The 12,392-nt window shown below is 50.4% G+C and overlaps 1 protein-coding gene across 2 annotated transcripts in view; it reads right to left on the reverse strand.

Annotated features, from left to right (window-relative positions):
* Positions 1 to 7,482: 7,482 nt before the first annotated feature.
* Positions 7,483 to 12,392, reverse strand: part of Pebp4 (phosphatidylethanolamine binding protein 4) — a 245,680-nt gene continuing 240,770 nt past the window's right edge. For both annotated transcript variants that reach the window (XM_012950460.2, XM_045131334.1), the window contains one exon: positions 7,483 to 7,767. In XM_012950460.2, coding sequence (XP_012805914.1) covers positions 7,613 to 7,767 — 155 coding nt within the window. In that variant the 3' untranslated portion in view covers positions 7,483 to 7,612. The remainder of the gene's footprint in view (positions 7,768 to 12,392) is intronic.

The raw sequence follows: 12,392 nt of genomic DNA on the forward strand, positions 1-12,392 counted from the left end.
TCTCTCTCTTTTGAGATAAAGTCTCATGTAGCCAAGGCTGGCATTGAATTTCTTATGTAATTCAGGATGACCTAAAACTCCTGGTCCTCCTGCCTCTACCTCCCCAGTGCTGGGATTACATACATGAACCACCATATCTGGCTTCTACTTGTCCTTTTCACAATATGACTTTACTTAATTTAATTAGCTAACTAATTAATTAAGACATCCCAGGCTGGCCTCAAACTTTCTTTTTATTTATTTATTTGCAAGGGGAGAGAGAGAGAGAGAGAGAGAGAGAGAGAGAGAGAGAGAGAGAGAGAGAGCCAGGGCCTCCAACCACTGCAAATGAACTCCAGACGCATGTGCCCCTTGTGCATCTGGCTTATGTGGGTCCTGGGGAATCAAACCTGGGTCCTTTAGCTTCACAGGCCAATGCCTTACCTGCTAAGCCATCTCTCCAGCCCCCTGGCTTCAAACTTTCTATGTAGCTGAGTATAATTTGGAGCTTCTGATTCTCCTACCACCACTTTCTAAGTGCTGGGATTATCAGCCTGTGCTGCCCAGATTTATGTAGTTCTGAGGATTGAACTCAGAACTTCACACTTGCTAGGCAAGCACTCTACCAACTGAGCTACAACTCCAGCCTTATTTGCTTTTGAGACAGGGTCTAACTCAAGCCCAGGCTGACCTGGAACTCTCTTTGTAGTCTAGTCTGGCCTTAATCTCACATTAATCCTCCAATTGCAGCCTCCTGGGTTCTAGGACTAAAGACACGCACTACCATACCTGGTTTATAAACTGTGTTTAACGTGAGCATACCACAGGGGTTTGTGGTGCCTGCAGCCAAATGCACTGGGCTCTTTCTCATTTTTAATTCTGAAAATACTCTTTTGCCATTGTTCTGGTGACTTCCATAGTAGCTGTCTCTACTCTTTCTCAAAATAACCATGTCAAGGGCTGGAGAGATGGCTTAGCGGTTAAGTGCTTGCCTGTGAAGCCTAAGGACCCCGGTTCGAGGCTCAGTTCCCCAGGTCCCACGTTAGCCAGATGCACAAGGGGGCGCACGCATCTGGAGTTCGTTTGCAGAGGCTGGAAGCCCTGGCGCGCCCATTCTCTCTCTCTTTCCCTCTGTCTTTCTGTGTCTGTCGCTCTCAAATAAATAAATAAATAAATAAATAAATAAATAAGAATTTAAAAAAAAAATAACCATGTCAAGTGGAGGGAACCTAACAGATCATCCATTCTAAACTACTTGATGGATGAGGAATCCAAGGCTCCAAGAGGGTGGCTGACTTGCCCAGGCACGCAGAGCAGCGAATGGTAGCGTCCCATCAGAAGACAGTTGTGTCTTTCCTTTCTATTTCTTTTTCTGACAGTGCCCCAGTCTCCAAAATAGAGCGAAGGTCTCAGAAGCATAAAGATGGGCATGGGGGGGGTGTACCCATGTGTATATACGTGCATGTGTATATACATGTCATGTATGTATCTCTCAGCAGCTGTTGGGGGCAGAAAGGAAAGTTAATTAACAGTACGATGAAAGGTATTCTGGGATTATCTCAGGTACTATTAGCTTGGTCAAGAGGGTAGGATTAGATCCAGGGAGCAAGCAGCCCTGATCCTCAGTCCTGAAAACTAGATTAGATACTTGGAGAAGCAAGGGTCTTTGTCTTTATAGGGAAATGCTAGTTGCTAAGGAACTGAGTGTCTCTCCTCATCCAGGCTTTGTAATATTTTGCTCCGCTTGGGAGGGGATGCCGGGCAAGGGCTTGAAGCTCGCTGTGTAGTTGGTTCTTTCTCTGGGGCTGCTGAGGCTCTGATGGGCCTGGTCGGGAGGGCTTGTATTTTGGAGGGGCGGCTCCTTGCTCTGAGCCTCACTGCTTGCTCCAGCTGAGCTGCAGGACCAGTTGAGCTGGAGAGGAGAACGGGCTACTAGACCACCCCATGTACAGTGGTGAGGTGAGGTGGAGGCAGGGGAAAGGAAGGAAACGCGCATTTTGCTGAACTGCCTGTCTGCCAGGCATCAAGCTTGGGCATCTAACCTGCTCTGTCATCACCACCTTTACTGTCACCTCCATCATCTCCATCACCTCCATCATCTCCATCACCTCCATCATCTCCATCACCTCCATCATCACCATCACCTCCACCATCTCCATCACCTCCATCATCTCCATCACCTCCATCATCTCCATCACCACCATCATCTCCATCACCTCCATCATCACCATCACCTCCACCATCTCCATCACCTCCATCATCTCCATCACCTCCATAATCTCTATCACCTCCATCATCTCCATCACCTCCATTATCTCCATCACCTCCATCATCATCACCCAGCTTGGGAGGGAAGCATTTCATTTCTTTTTTTCCTTCTTTTTACACTATACTATTTTTGATTTATTATTATTAATATTATTATTATTTATTATTATTTTGGTTTTCCAAGGTAGGGTCTCACTCTAGCCCAGGGTGACCTGGAATTCATTATGCAGTCTCAGGGTGGCCTTGAACTCATGGCGATCTTCCTACTGCCTCCCGAGTGCTGGGCTTCACGGTGTGCGCCACCACACCTGGTTGTTTTATTTATTTATTTGAGAGAAAGAAGGCTGGGGGGGGGGGCGGGAGAGAGAATGGGCACGCCAGGGCCTCCAGCCACTGCAAATGAACTCCGGATGCATGCGCCCCTTTGTGCATCTGGCTTACGTGGATCCTGGAGAGTCAAACAGGGATCCTTTGGCTTTGCAGGGAAACACCTTGACTGCTAAGCCATCTCTCTAGACCCACTATACTATTGATTACATTTGTAACTCAGGCCTGAAATAGTTAAGTAAGTTGCCCAAGGCCACTGGGCTGCCAAGTGGTAGAAATTCTGTGTCTTTAAAACCATATAACTCAGTGCGAATACTGGCTTTTCTTCCTGTCCACGTCTGCTCAGCCCTAACGCCCGCACCTACCACCACCACCACCACCACCACCACCACCACCACCAGCATGGCCATCGCCAACATCACTGCCTGTGGCACCCTCACCACCACTGTCATCACCTCCATCGGGAGCATCACCACCGCCTTTACTGTCACCTCCATCACCCGCATCATCATCACCACTGTAGTTGACGTTCTCTAGGTGGCTCGATCTCCTTCCCCGCTTCTCCTCACCTAAGGGCAGCTGTCACCTAGGTGTGCTGGTGGGGAGGGGGAGACATAGGTTCAGTGCTTTGAAGGCGGTGGCCTTGTAGCCTTGGGCAGGTCAGGAGCAGTGGTAATGGCCTTGGGCTGGGCCAGGCTGTCGTCTTGAGATTTCTAAAGTTCTAGTATTTCCCACCGAGGTTCAGAATGGCTAAACTTTAAATCTTTGAGCACTAACAGCCTTTCCTCGTTGGCTTACTCTAGCTCTCAGACGAATAAAAGACCTGACCTTTATTTTATGCTACTCAGAGAGTAAAATTAGAAGCTGGCTTACCTTTAAATACAATGGTGAGAGGACTTGAGTTAACACCAGATTCCGCCACTACTATTTCTGGAATAGGGAGTAGGTTCCTTAACTTAAGGGACTCTGTTTCCTCATCTATGTAACGAGAACACCACCACCTGCATAATTAGGCTGTTGTGACAACTAAGTAGGAGAAGCAGCGTGAAGGCCTGAGTAGGCTGTGAATTGGGATGGGCATACATTAAATGAGGTATGCTGTGTAAAACATTTGACATAGTGCTTGCTGTGCAGAAAGTGCTCAGTAAAAATCTGACATTGGTGATGAACAAATGTCAGTTCTTATTTCTGTAAAGGGGTCACCGATGTTGCCTTACATATTTCTTGGCTGCTTCATTAGAAATCTCAAAGCAATTTACATGTCCCTCAGGTTTCCTGCTGGATGAGGTAGTGACAAGAAAAGGGGTGAAGCCGGGTGTGGTGGCGCACGCCTTTAATCCCAGCACTCGGAAGGCAGAGGTGGGAGGATCGCCGTGAGTTCGAGGCCACCCTGAGACTACATAGTGAATTCCAGGTCAGCCTGGGCTACAGTGAGACCCTACCATGAAAAAAAAAAAAAAAAGGGAAAAAAAGTGAGATACCTGAAAAAAAAAAAACAAAACTCTGCAGGTAAAAATTCCAGTCGAGTGTAGTCAAGTGTGGGGTCTCCCCAGGTCCCCCAGGTCCCTTTGGGGTCTCTGCTCCTGAGCCCTCCTCTGTGGTTTCCAGAAATGATCTGGCAGGGATGACTTCAACCTAGAGCCTGGACCAGCTGTATTCTTTCTTTTTTTTTCTTTCACTTTTTGGGACCTAGAGGGCGGGGGTCTTTCCTGTGGCTGAATTCAAAGCCCCAAATGCCAAGGCAAAAGAAAGGAGTGGGGGAAAAGGGAAAGAAAGCTAGCCGATAATTTCCTCGAAGGATAAACATCCGATTTTTTTTTCCTTACCCAAAATAAACATGCTAGCCACACGGAATTAAAAGCAGAAGAGGGGAGGATATGTCTCCGCTTGGGGCTGTTCTGGCAAGCTGGACTTCTATTTATCCTGGTCCTGGGCATGAACCGGAGCTGCCAATCACACTCTGTGCCGAGCAGGGTGGGGGCTTTGGGGACGAGGTTCCATGGAATACGGGACCCAGAAAGTTCCTTCTGGGGCTGCTTTCCATGACATTGCAAATGGAAACTTTCTTTTTGCTTCCTCTTTTTGTGGGTGTATGTGATTGTGGTGTAAATGTATGCATGCTCGTGTGTGTGTGCGTGTGTGTGTGTGTGTGTGTGTGTGTGTGTGTACCGTGTGGAAGCCAGAGTTCAAAATTAGTTGTCTTCCTCAGTCCCTGTTCACATTATTATTATTATTATTATTTGAGATAGGGTCTGTCACTGAACCTGGAACTCATTGATTCAGCTCAACTAGTTAGGCACAAGCCTCAGGCACCCCCCTGACTCTGCCTCCCCAGTGCTGGGATTATAGGTGTACACTGCCAGGCCTGGCTTTTACATAGGTGCTGTGGATCAGTCCAAACTCAGGTGGTCGTCATGTATTCATGGCAAGCATTTTACCAACTGAGCATCTCCCCAGCCCGCACCCCCCCCCCGCTTTAAATTTATTTATTTGCAAGCAGGGAGTAAAGAAGGGAGAGAGGGAAAGAGAGAGAGAAAGAGAATGGACGAGCATGCCAGGGCCTCTTGCCACTGCAAATGAGCTCCAGATGCATGCTCCAACTTTATGCGTTTGGCTTTACGTGGATATAGGGCACTTGAACCCAGGTCACCAAGCTTCGCAAGCAAGTGCCTTTAATTACTGAGCCATCTCTCCAGCCTTCCTTTTGTTTCTTATTTGAGCTCTACATGCAAGCTTGCAGCTAGAAGGAGTAGGGTGGTTCCTTTTGCCCTGAGTTGGCATCAGATGCCCATTTAGAGCACAGGCATTTGCTCCGCATCTCCCGGGTAGGGGGCTGAATCTGCCAGTGTGCCAGGGGGCATCATCCCAATTCTTTCCCTTGTCACAAACTTGGTCTCTGCCTCACTGCATTCTTTGGATCCCATCACAAAAATGGATCAAATAGTAAAGACTGTGGTCCACTGGGTTTGGGGGGGGGGTCATCCAGGGCCCCTTTGTCTTGCAGCTACCATGGGGACATGCCTCTAAAAGGGTAACGACCCCATGCCCAGCCGCACCTCACTCTTTCGTGTGGACATCTCAAAGCACTTTGCAGTCGTGAGTCACCAGTGCTGCTGTGGGCAGCCAAAGTCTCCACGACTTATTAGGTTTTGGAGGGAAACTGAGCTGAGGAGGTGCTGAGGGTGGGGAGGCGGGGCGTGAGGAGAGAGCTAGAACAGGGGTGATGGAGTTGAGGAGTCAGCTTATGCCGTGCGTGAGACCTGCAGGGCGCGGTTACATGGTGGGAAAGTCAAGAAGTATATAAGAAAGACCAAGAGAGATGCTGAAAATCTTGTCCTTATCCACAGTGAAGATCTTCTGTTCCTTGTCGTTTCCTGTGTCATCCCAGGGTGGCCTCCAACTCATGGCAGTCCTCCCAAGTGCTGGGATTAAAGGCGTATGCCACCATGTCCAGCTCTAAAAGCCCACTCCTGACTACACCACCTGTCTCCCCTCCAATCTGCTTATATCATTCAATTCCCTCGGGGGCTGAGGAGAGGGCTCAGTGGTTACAGATACTTGCTTACAAAGCCTGCGTTCAATTCCTCAGCCATCCACATAAAGCTGGATGGGCCTTTGCTTTCAGCACTAAGAGACCCTGGTATGTGTGGGTGCATTCGTGCCACACACATGTGCATGCATGCACACACATAAATAAATAAAAAATTTTTAAAAATCCTGTTGCTTATAGGATTCAATCTAAAATGTTCACATGGTTATAAGGCCTGCCCTGGCCTTGGCTCACTAATCTCTTCCTTGTATGTTTAATTCCATTAATTTACTAGTCTTTTTATTTTTTTCTATTTTTCGAGGTAGGGTTTTGCTCTAGTCCAGGCTGACCTGGAATTCACTATGTGGTCTCAGGGTGGCCTTGAACTCACGGCGATCTTCCTACCTCTGCCTCCTGAGTGCTGGGATTAAAGGCGTGCGCCACCACACCCGGCTTTACTGGTGTTTCATTAGGTGGAAGGTGCCATGTATGCCCCTGAAGCAGCTTGGTGAAGCTTTGGGAAGCTCTTGCCACCCCACGCCCACCCCGTCCATGTCCACTCATCAAGTTGACTCCAATTCTGCTCTCCAGCCCTGACTTCAAACACCACTTCATCCAGGAGGCCTTCAGCCACGGTCTCTCCACCAAGCACTTACTGTGGCTTGTTATAATTTGACTGTGGCTATCTGATTATCCCCTCTAACCCCAGACTAGCCCCTCACTCTGTCTGCCCTGGTCCTCCAGACATGCCGGGGCCAAGCACAGAACAGGTGGCAACTATATTCGCTAAAGGAACGCTGTGGAGTGTGGGAGCCGGACAGGCTCATGGAGACAAACCAAATGTCCCGTACTGCTGTCACGGCCAGGGTGGCAGAGCTTTAGGGAGGATGAGGGATTCGCCAATTCAGGCCTAGGGACCTGGCCTCCTGCCTGTCCCAGCCCTGATTACTAACATGTGCAGGAAAGCCCCCAGGACCAGAGCTACACATTGGTCCATTTCTCCTTTTTTTTTTCTTTTGTGTGTGTGTGTGTATATATATATATATATATATATATATATATATATATATATATATATATATATATTTTTTTTATTTTATTTTATTTTATTTTTTTTGGTTTTTCGAGGTAGGGTCTCACTGAATTGGTGTGCCAGGGCCTCCAGCCACTGCAATCAAACCCCAGATGTGTGCGCCACCTGGTACACACGTGTGACCTTGTGTGCTTGCGTCACCTGTGCCTTTGGCTTACGTGGGACCTGGGGAGTTGAACATGGGTCTTGGGTCCTTAGGCTTCTCAGGCAAGCGCCTCAACTGCTGAGCCATCTCTCCACCCTCCTTGTTGGTTTTTGAAGGAAGATAAGCTAGGGAGCAAACCACTAAGCCCTGGGTGATTTTATTTTAATCTGAAAAACAAAGGTTCTGTACCACGAGCGGGGTTCCACCCCCAGACCCCCTGTGGTGGGCGACAACACGCTGCTGGGAGGTGGAGCTTGTGGCCAGGGAGCAGTTACGTGTGCCTGGGTTTGATTTTGGACACTCGACCACCGCCTTCGGAAGCCTGAAACGTTGGCGAGTCCTGGTAGCTCTTGGTCATGAACTGGGTGCTCGTTTCGGGCTCCGATAGGTGGAAGCGCTTCAGAAATTTGTCCATTTTCCAAGAGCCTGGAAGGACAGACAGACCACAGGGAGGAAGTGAGAGAGAAACCATGGACCTGAGATGGTAGGGGCTGACAGGGAGAGGGGCCATCTCTGTGGGCATGGAGACAACCAGTGACATTTCTGGTCATCGGGCTAGAAGGTGCACTCAGCGTGGGGAGCCTTTGGGTGCCTAGCTGTCGGGAGTCCCTGGATGCTTGCAGAGCTCCTAAGAGGCAGCAGAATTAGCTGCCTTCTTGGTAGAGTGCCTTGGAGATGGAATCTAGATTGACTCAAGGCCATCTTGGGTCACTTCGGGGACTTTTATTTATTTAGCGTCACCACCTTCTCACCCTATGCAGAAGGGAAGCACCATAAGGCAAGCAGGTGACTCCTTCTGCCCACTCTCTCCTGTGGGTCTCCCGACCTCATGAGAAGAATGGGTGCTTCTTGCCACACCTGCTCCCCTGTGATTGGCGGGAATCTATGACATTCTTACAACCTTCTCCCCAAGCAGCCACTGCAACAAGACTCCTTTCCTGGGGTGGAGGAAGAGGGGTGGCACTTGGATCTCTATTAGGGATCAAATATGGGCGACATGTTCCCTAGGCCGGGCTTGGAGAAGCCCTGTCAGTGCCCAGGTCAAAGGGGGACCTTTCTGGGGGATAACAGGGGCACACACCTTCTGAGACAAGTATGAACAGATCCCATGGCAGGGGCAAGGAGGGCATAGCCCCTGGCACCGGGGAGAGGCTGAGGGAAGTGGTCAGAGGCATATTCCCACGCTTTTGTTTCCCAAACCCCGAGCCTCGGGCACCCTGGGTGGAAGGTTGCCAGGACAGCGCAGAAGGTGCTGGAACGTTTGGATTTCAGATAAGCAACCAATCATCTGTTGTGTAAGTATGTCTCACTCTTGCGTGGAATAGCTTTATACTGATTTTTTTTTAAATTAATTTGGAATGAAAGTGAGCAGGAATCCAGATACGTCTTGCAGTTTTGTTTTGTTTTGTTCTCTTGTTCTCTTTGAGAGGCTAACCCTAGCAACTTTCCTGTGGTGGAAGAGTACCTGGAGAAGGCCCTGCCCAGATCAGAGCTGGGCGATGGCCAATTATGTCATGCTCCGTGGCGATCAGTTATCTCCAATGCTCAAGACAGAGGAAGCGAGGGGCTGGCAGCCTGGAAGCCTTCTGAGAGACTCACCGCAGGTCCACAGGACACCTCTCTGCCCCTTGTTCACAACCACCACCCTTTTCAGAATGAGGAAGATATGGCGTCGACACATATTCCTCTCTCACTTTAGCCTCTTGTCCCTGGTGGAGCTGGTATTTCAGAGATGTTCTCAAGGACTAGGTAGTTTTTATTTTATTCAATTAATTAACTTTTTTTTTTTTGGTTTTTCAAGGTAGAATCTCACTCCAGCCCAGGCTGATCTGGAACTCACTAAGTAGTCTCAGGGCGGCCTCGAACTCACGGCGATCCTCCTACCTCTGCCTCCTGAGTGCTGGGATTAAAGGCGTGCGCCACCTCGCCCGGCTTGGACTGGGTGGTTTTTAATTCCAAACCCAAAAGGTGATTGTGGAAGCAACGTGGACAGTAAAACAACAGCAGGGACACGGCCCTGTGGTGCTTCCTGGGTGCTCTTCGGGGAGCACTGCACACACTGACTCACCCAGTGCTCCCAAGGCGCTGGCATAGGGGCTGTGACTATCCCTGGCTCACAGAAGGGGTGATGGAGGCCCAGGGTGGGATGATGGTGAGGAAATGTTTTAGGGGGGCAGGAATGGAGGTTGAGGGCCCTTGAAGTCCCCTCAGTGCTGTCTGACTCAGCGACTGTGTGCTTGGCCTGGCCTCAAGGGCTACAGAGTTCGGGTATGCAGAGTGTCTTGGGTGACCGGGCAGCCGAGGTGCTCAGCCTGGCTTATGGATGGATGTGGACTACACACTGGGCACTTCCATGGTGGGACTTTGTGTGACTCTATTGTCCTCTCACATGTATTGTGTCCGGCTGGAGCCTCTGTACCCCAGACGGCTGGTATTATAACCCTTGTAACGTGTGTGTGTGTGTGTGTGTGTGTGTGTGTGTGTGTGTGCGCGTGTACACCAGTGGATATGTGTGTGTTTGCATGTGTCTGTCAAGGAAAGAGCTCATGGGTGAATTGATGCATGACAGGCACGGGGGGACAGGGTGGCTTTCCCACTAAGTAGGGCAGGAAGGAGCCTGAGTAGCAAGGAGGGAATTGAAACCCATCACGAGATCAGAGCGAGCCTTGAGAGAGCCCTGGCTCCTGGCATGCGGAAGTGCCCTTGCCCAGCTCAGGAGCTGCCTCGCATGTGAGCTCAGAGCATCCTGTGGTTCTCTTGGACAGGGGCTCTGCAGAGCCAGGCCCTGGGCTAGTTAGCCTCCTTTCCTGGCTCACCCAGGACTCCTTACACACCCCACTCGTTTCCGGCCAAGAGGGCAAGAGGAACTGACCCAGAGCAAGTTCTAGAAGGAAGAGGGGTGAGTCAGGCCCTCGGGGGTGAGTGGGGAGAGATGGAGAGTTGTGGCTTCTGTGGTCTCCGCTCAGAGGAAAGCCCCTTCCTGTAAGGCACTGCTCTGTCCCTGAGCTGCAGGAAGAGGGTGGGACCGCTCGCTGCCCCGGTGGACTCGGGACTCTTCTTGGCACAGGGGAGGGTGTTGAGCACGTGCTCAGAGGCTCCCGGGAGCCAGGTAGCTTGCATTGGTCTCCGGAGCTGCCCGGGGTGAGGGGGGGTGGGGAGTGACACCGAGGCGGAGGCTCCCAGAGCAGGATGGCAGCAATTATGTGCACGTTGGTCCTTGTACCCCCCCCCCCCCGGAGGCACTGCCCCTAATCTGCACAGGCAGCTGAGGCAACCCTGCCTTACTGCCTTTGGGGTTGATTGGTGTAGCAGAGTTTATCAGAGATGCTGGATGGTAACGTGATTGGCGAGAGAGGAAGAGGAGAGAGTGGGGAACCTCTTCTAAAATTTGGGGGTTGCTGTGCCACACTGTATGCCTTATCTCCTACTAGGCACCATGGGTATGCAAGACCCATCTTAAGCAGTTGGTTGAGCGGAGCTATTCGTCTAAGCTTGGGGCTGCCACAGCTAGAAGGCTTGGGAAAGGCCCGAGGCAGGTGCTGGAAGTCACTCTGTGTAGCCTAGAACCTCAGTCTGTAGGGCTGGCTTTTGCAGCTTAAAAATATATATATATATATATATATATATATATATATATATATATATATAATTTTTATTTATTTATTTGAGAGAGATATACAAAAATAGGCAAGTAGGCAGAGATAGAGAGAGAATGGGCATGCCAGGGCTGCCAGCCACTGCAAAAGAACTCCAGATGTGTGCGCCCCCTTGTGCATCTGGCTTACGTGGGTCCTGGAGAGTTGAACCTGGGTCCTTTGGTTTTGCAGGCAAGCGCCTTAACCACTAAGCCATCTCTCCAGCCCCAGGTTTTTTGTATTTATTATTTACTTATCTATTCATTCATTTATTTATGAGAGAGAAGGGGAGAGAGAGAGAATGAATGGACTTGCAAGGGCCTCCTACCACTGCAAAGCAACTCCCCAGATGCATGAGCCACTTTGTGCGTTTGGAATCGAACTCTTAACTGTCAGTGTTTACAGACAAGTGCCTTTGACTGCTGAGCCATCTCTCCAGTCCTGGCTTCTGCAGTTTGGAGGGGGTCATCGTGTGCTTGTGAGTCCTTTGCAGGACTCAGGAGGGGGGGGCAGACATCTCTCCTAGAACATGTGTGCTCTGACTTGAGAGGACTCCAACTCCAACCCTGGGTGCTTCCTCCTTTATATGACACTGGCAGTGGCTCCCTGGGCCTCTGCCAAGCATAGGGGTGGTGGCTGCTTTATCCAGCCTCATTCCTGCCCTCAGTGAGTTTCTAAGATTATGTCATTAGCACCAGATAAGTCACAAAGCAGTCGTGGGGAGGGAGGCCTTGACTAACAGCTAACAGCCCAGCTGTGGAGCTGGCCCTTGGCAGATGCCCAGAGTCCCTTCACAGGCCCACTTTCAGATTTCCTGCCATCTCAGGACAGCGCTGCCTGGCCCTGCTTTGGCCAACAGTGGTTTCCACCTGACTTGCCACTTGGTCCTCAATGGCTCCTGAAATGTTTCCCTCTCAGCCTGTGGTGGACAGCCTAGGGCAGCAGGCCCTGCCTGTTGAGGTGAGCTGGTGAACAAGGGACCAGGGACTGAGCCCTTGACTTTGGCTTCCCGCCCCAGGCGATCCCCACAGGGACCCAGGTTCCTGGCTCTTAGCTGTCCTGTGGCCTAAGGCGGGCGACTTGCATCTAACCTTGGCCTGGCTCTACTCTCCTTTTGACAGGCCACTGGCTTCCAATCGGGGTACTGTGGCCCTGAAGAAAACAAGAAGAATTCAAGTCCAACCTAATAACCGCCCCGTGGAGAACCCGGCTCAGCTCTGTAATTTGTCTGGCTCCCGGGGCTGGCTGAAGTGATAGAGGTGCTGATGCCTTTCTGAGGAGATTAATGATGTCCTGGCAGTGGTAGGCGGGCGGCCTGAGCCTTTTATTTTTTTGTGCCATTAGATGACATCCAGAGACTTTCACTCAGGAGCCGAAAAGCCCCCGTTCCATCACATTCAATTATCCCTGGAGACT

This window comes from Jaculus jaculus, chromosome 12, assembly GCF_020740685.1.
Source record: "Jaculus jaculus isolate mJacJac1 chromosome 12, mJacJac1.mat.Y.cur, whole genome shotgun sequence".
NCBI classification, from domain to species: Eukaryota; Metazoa; Chordata; class Mammalia; order Rodentia; family Dipodidae; genus Jaculus; species Jaculus jaculus.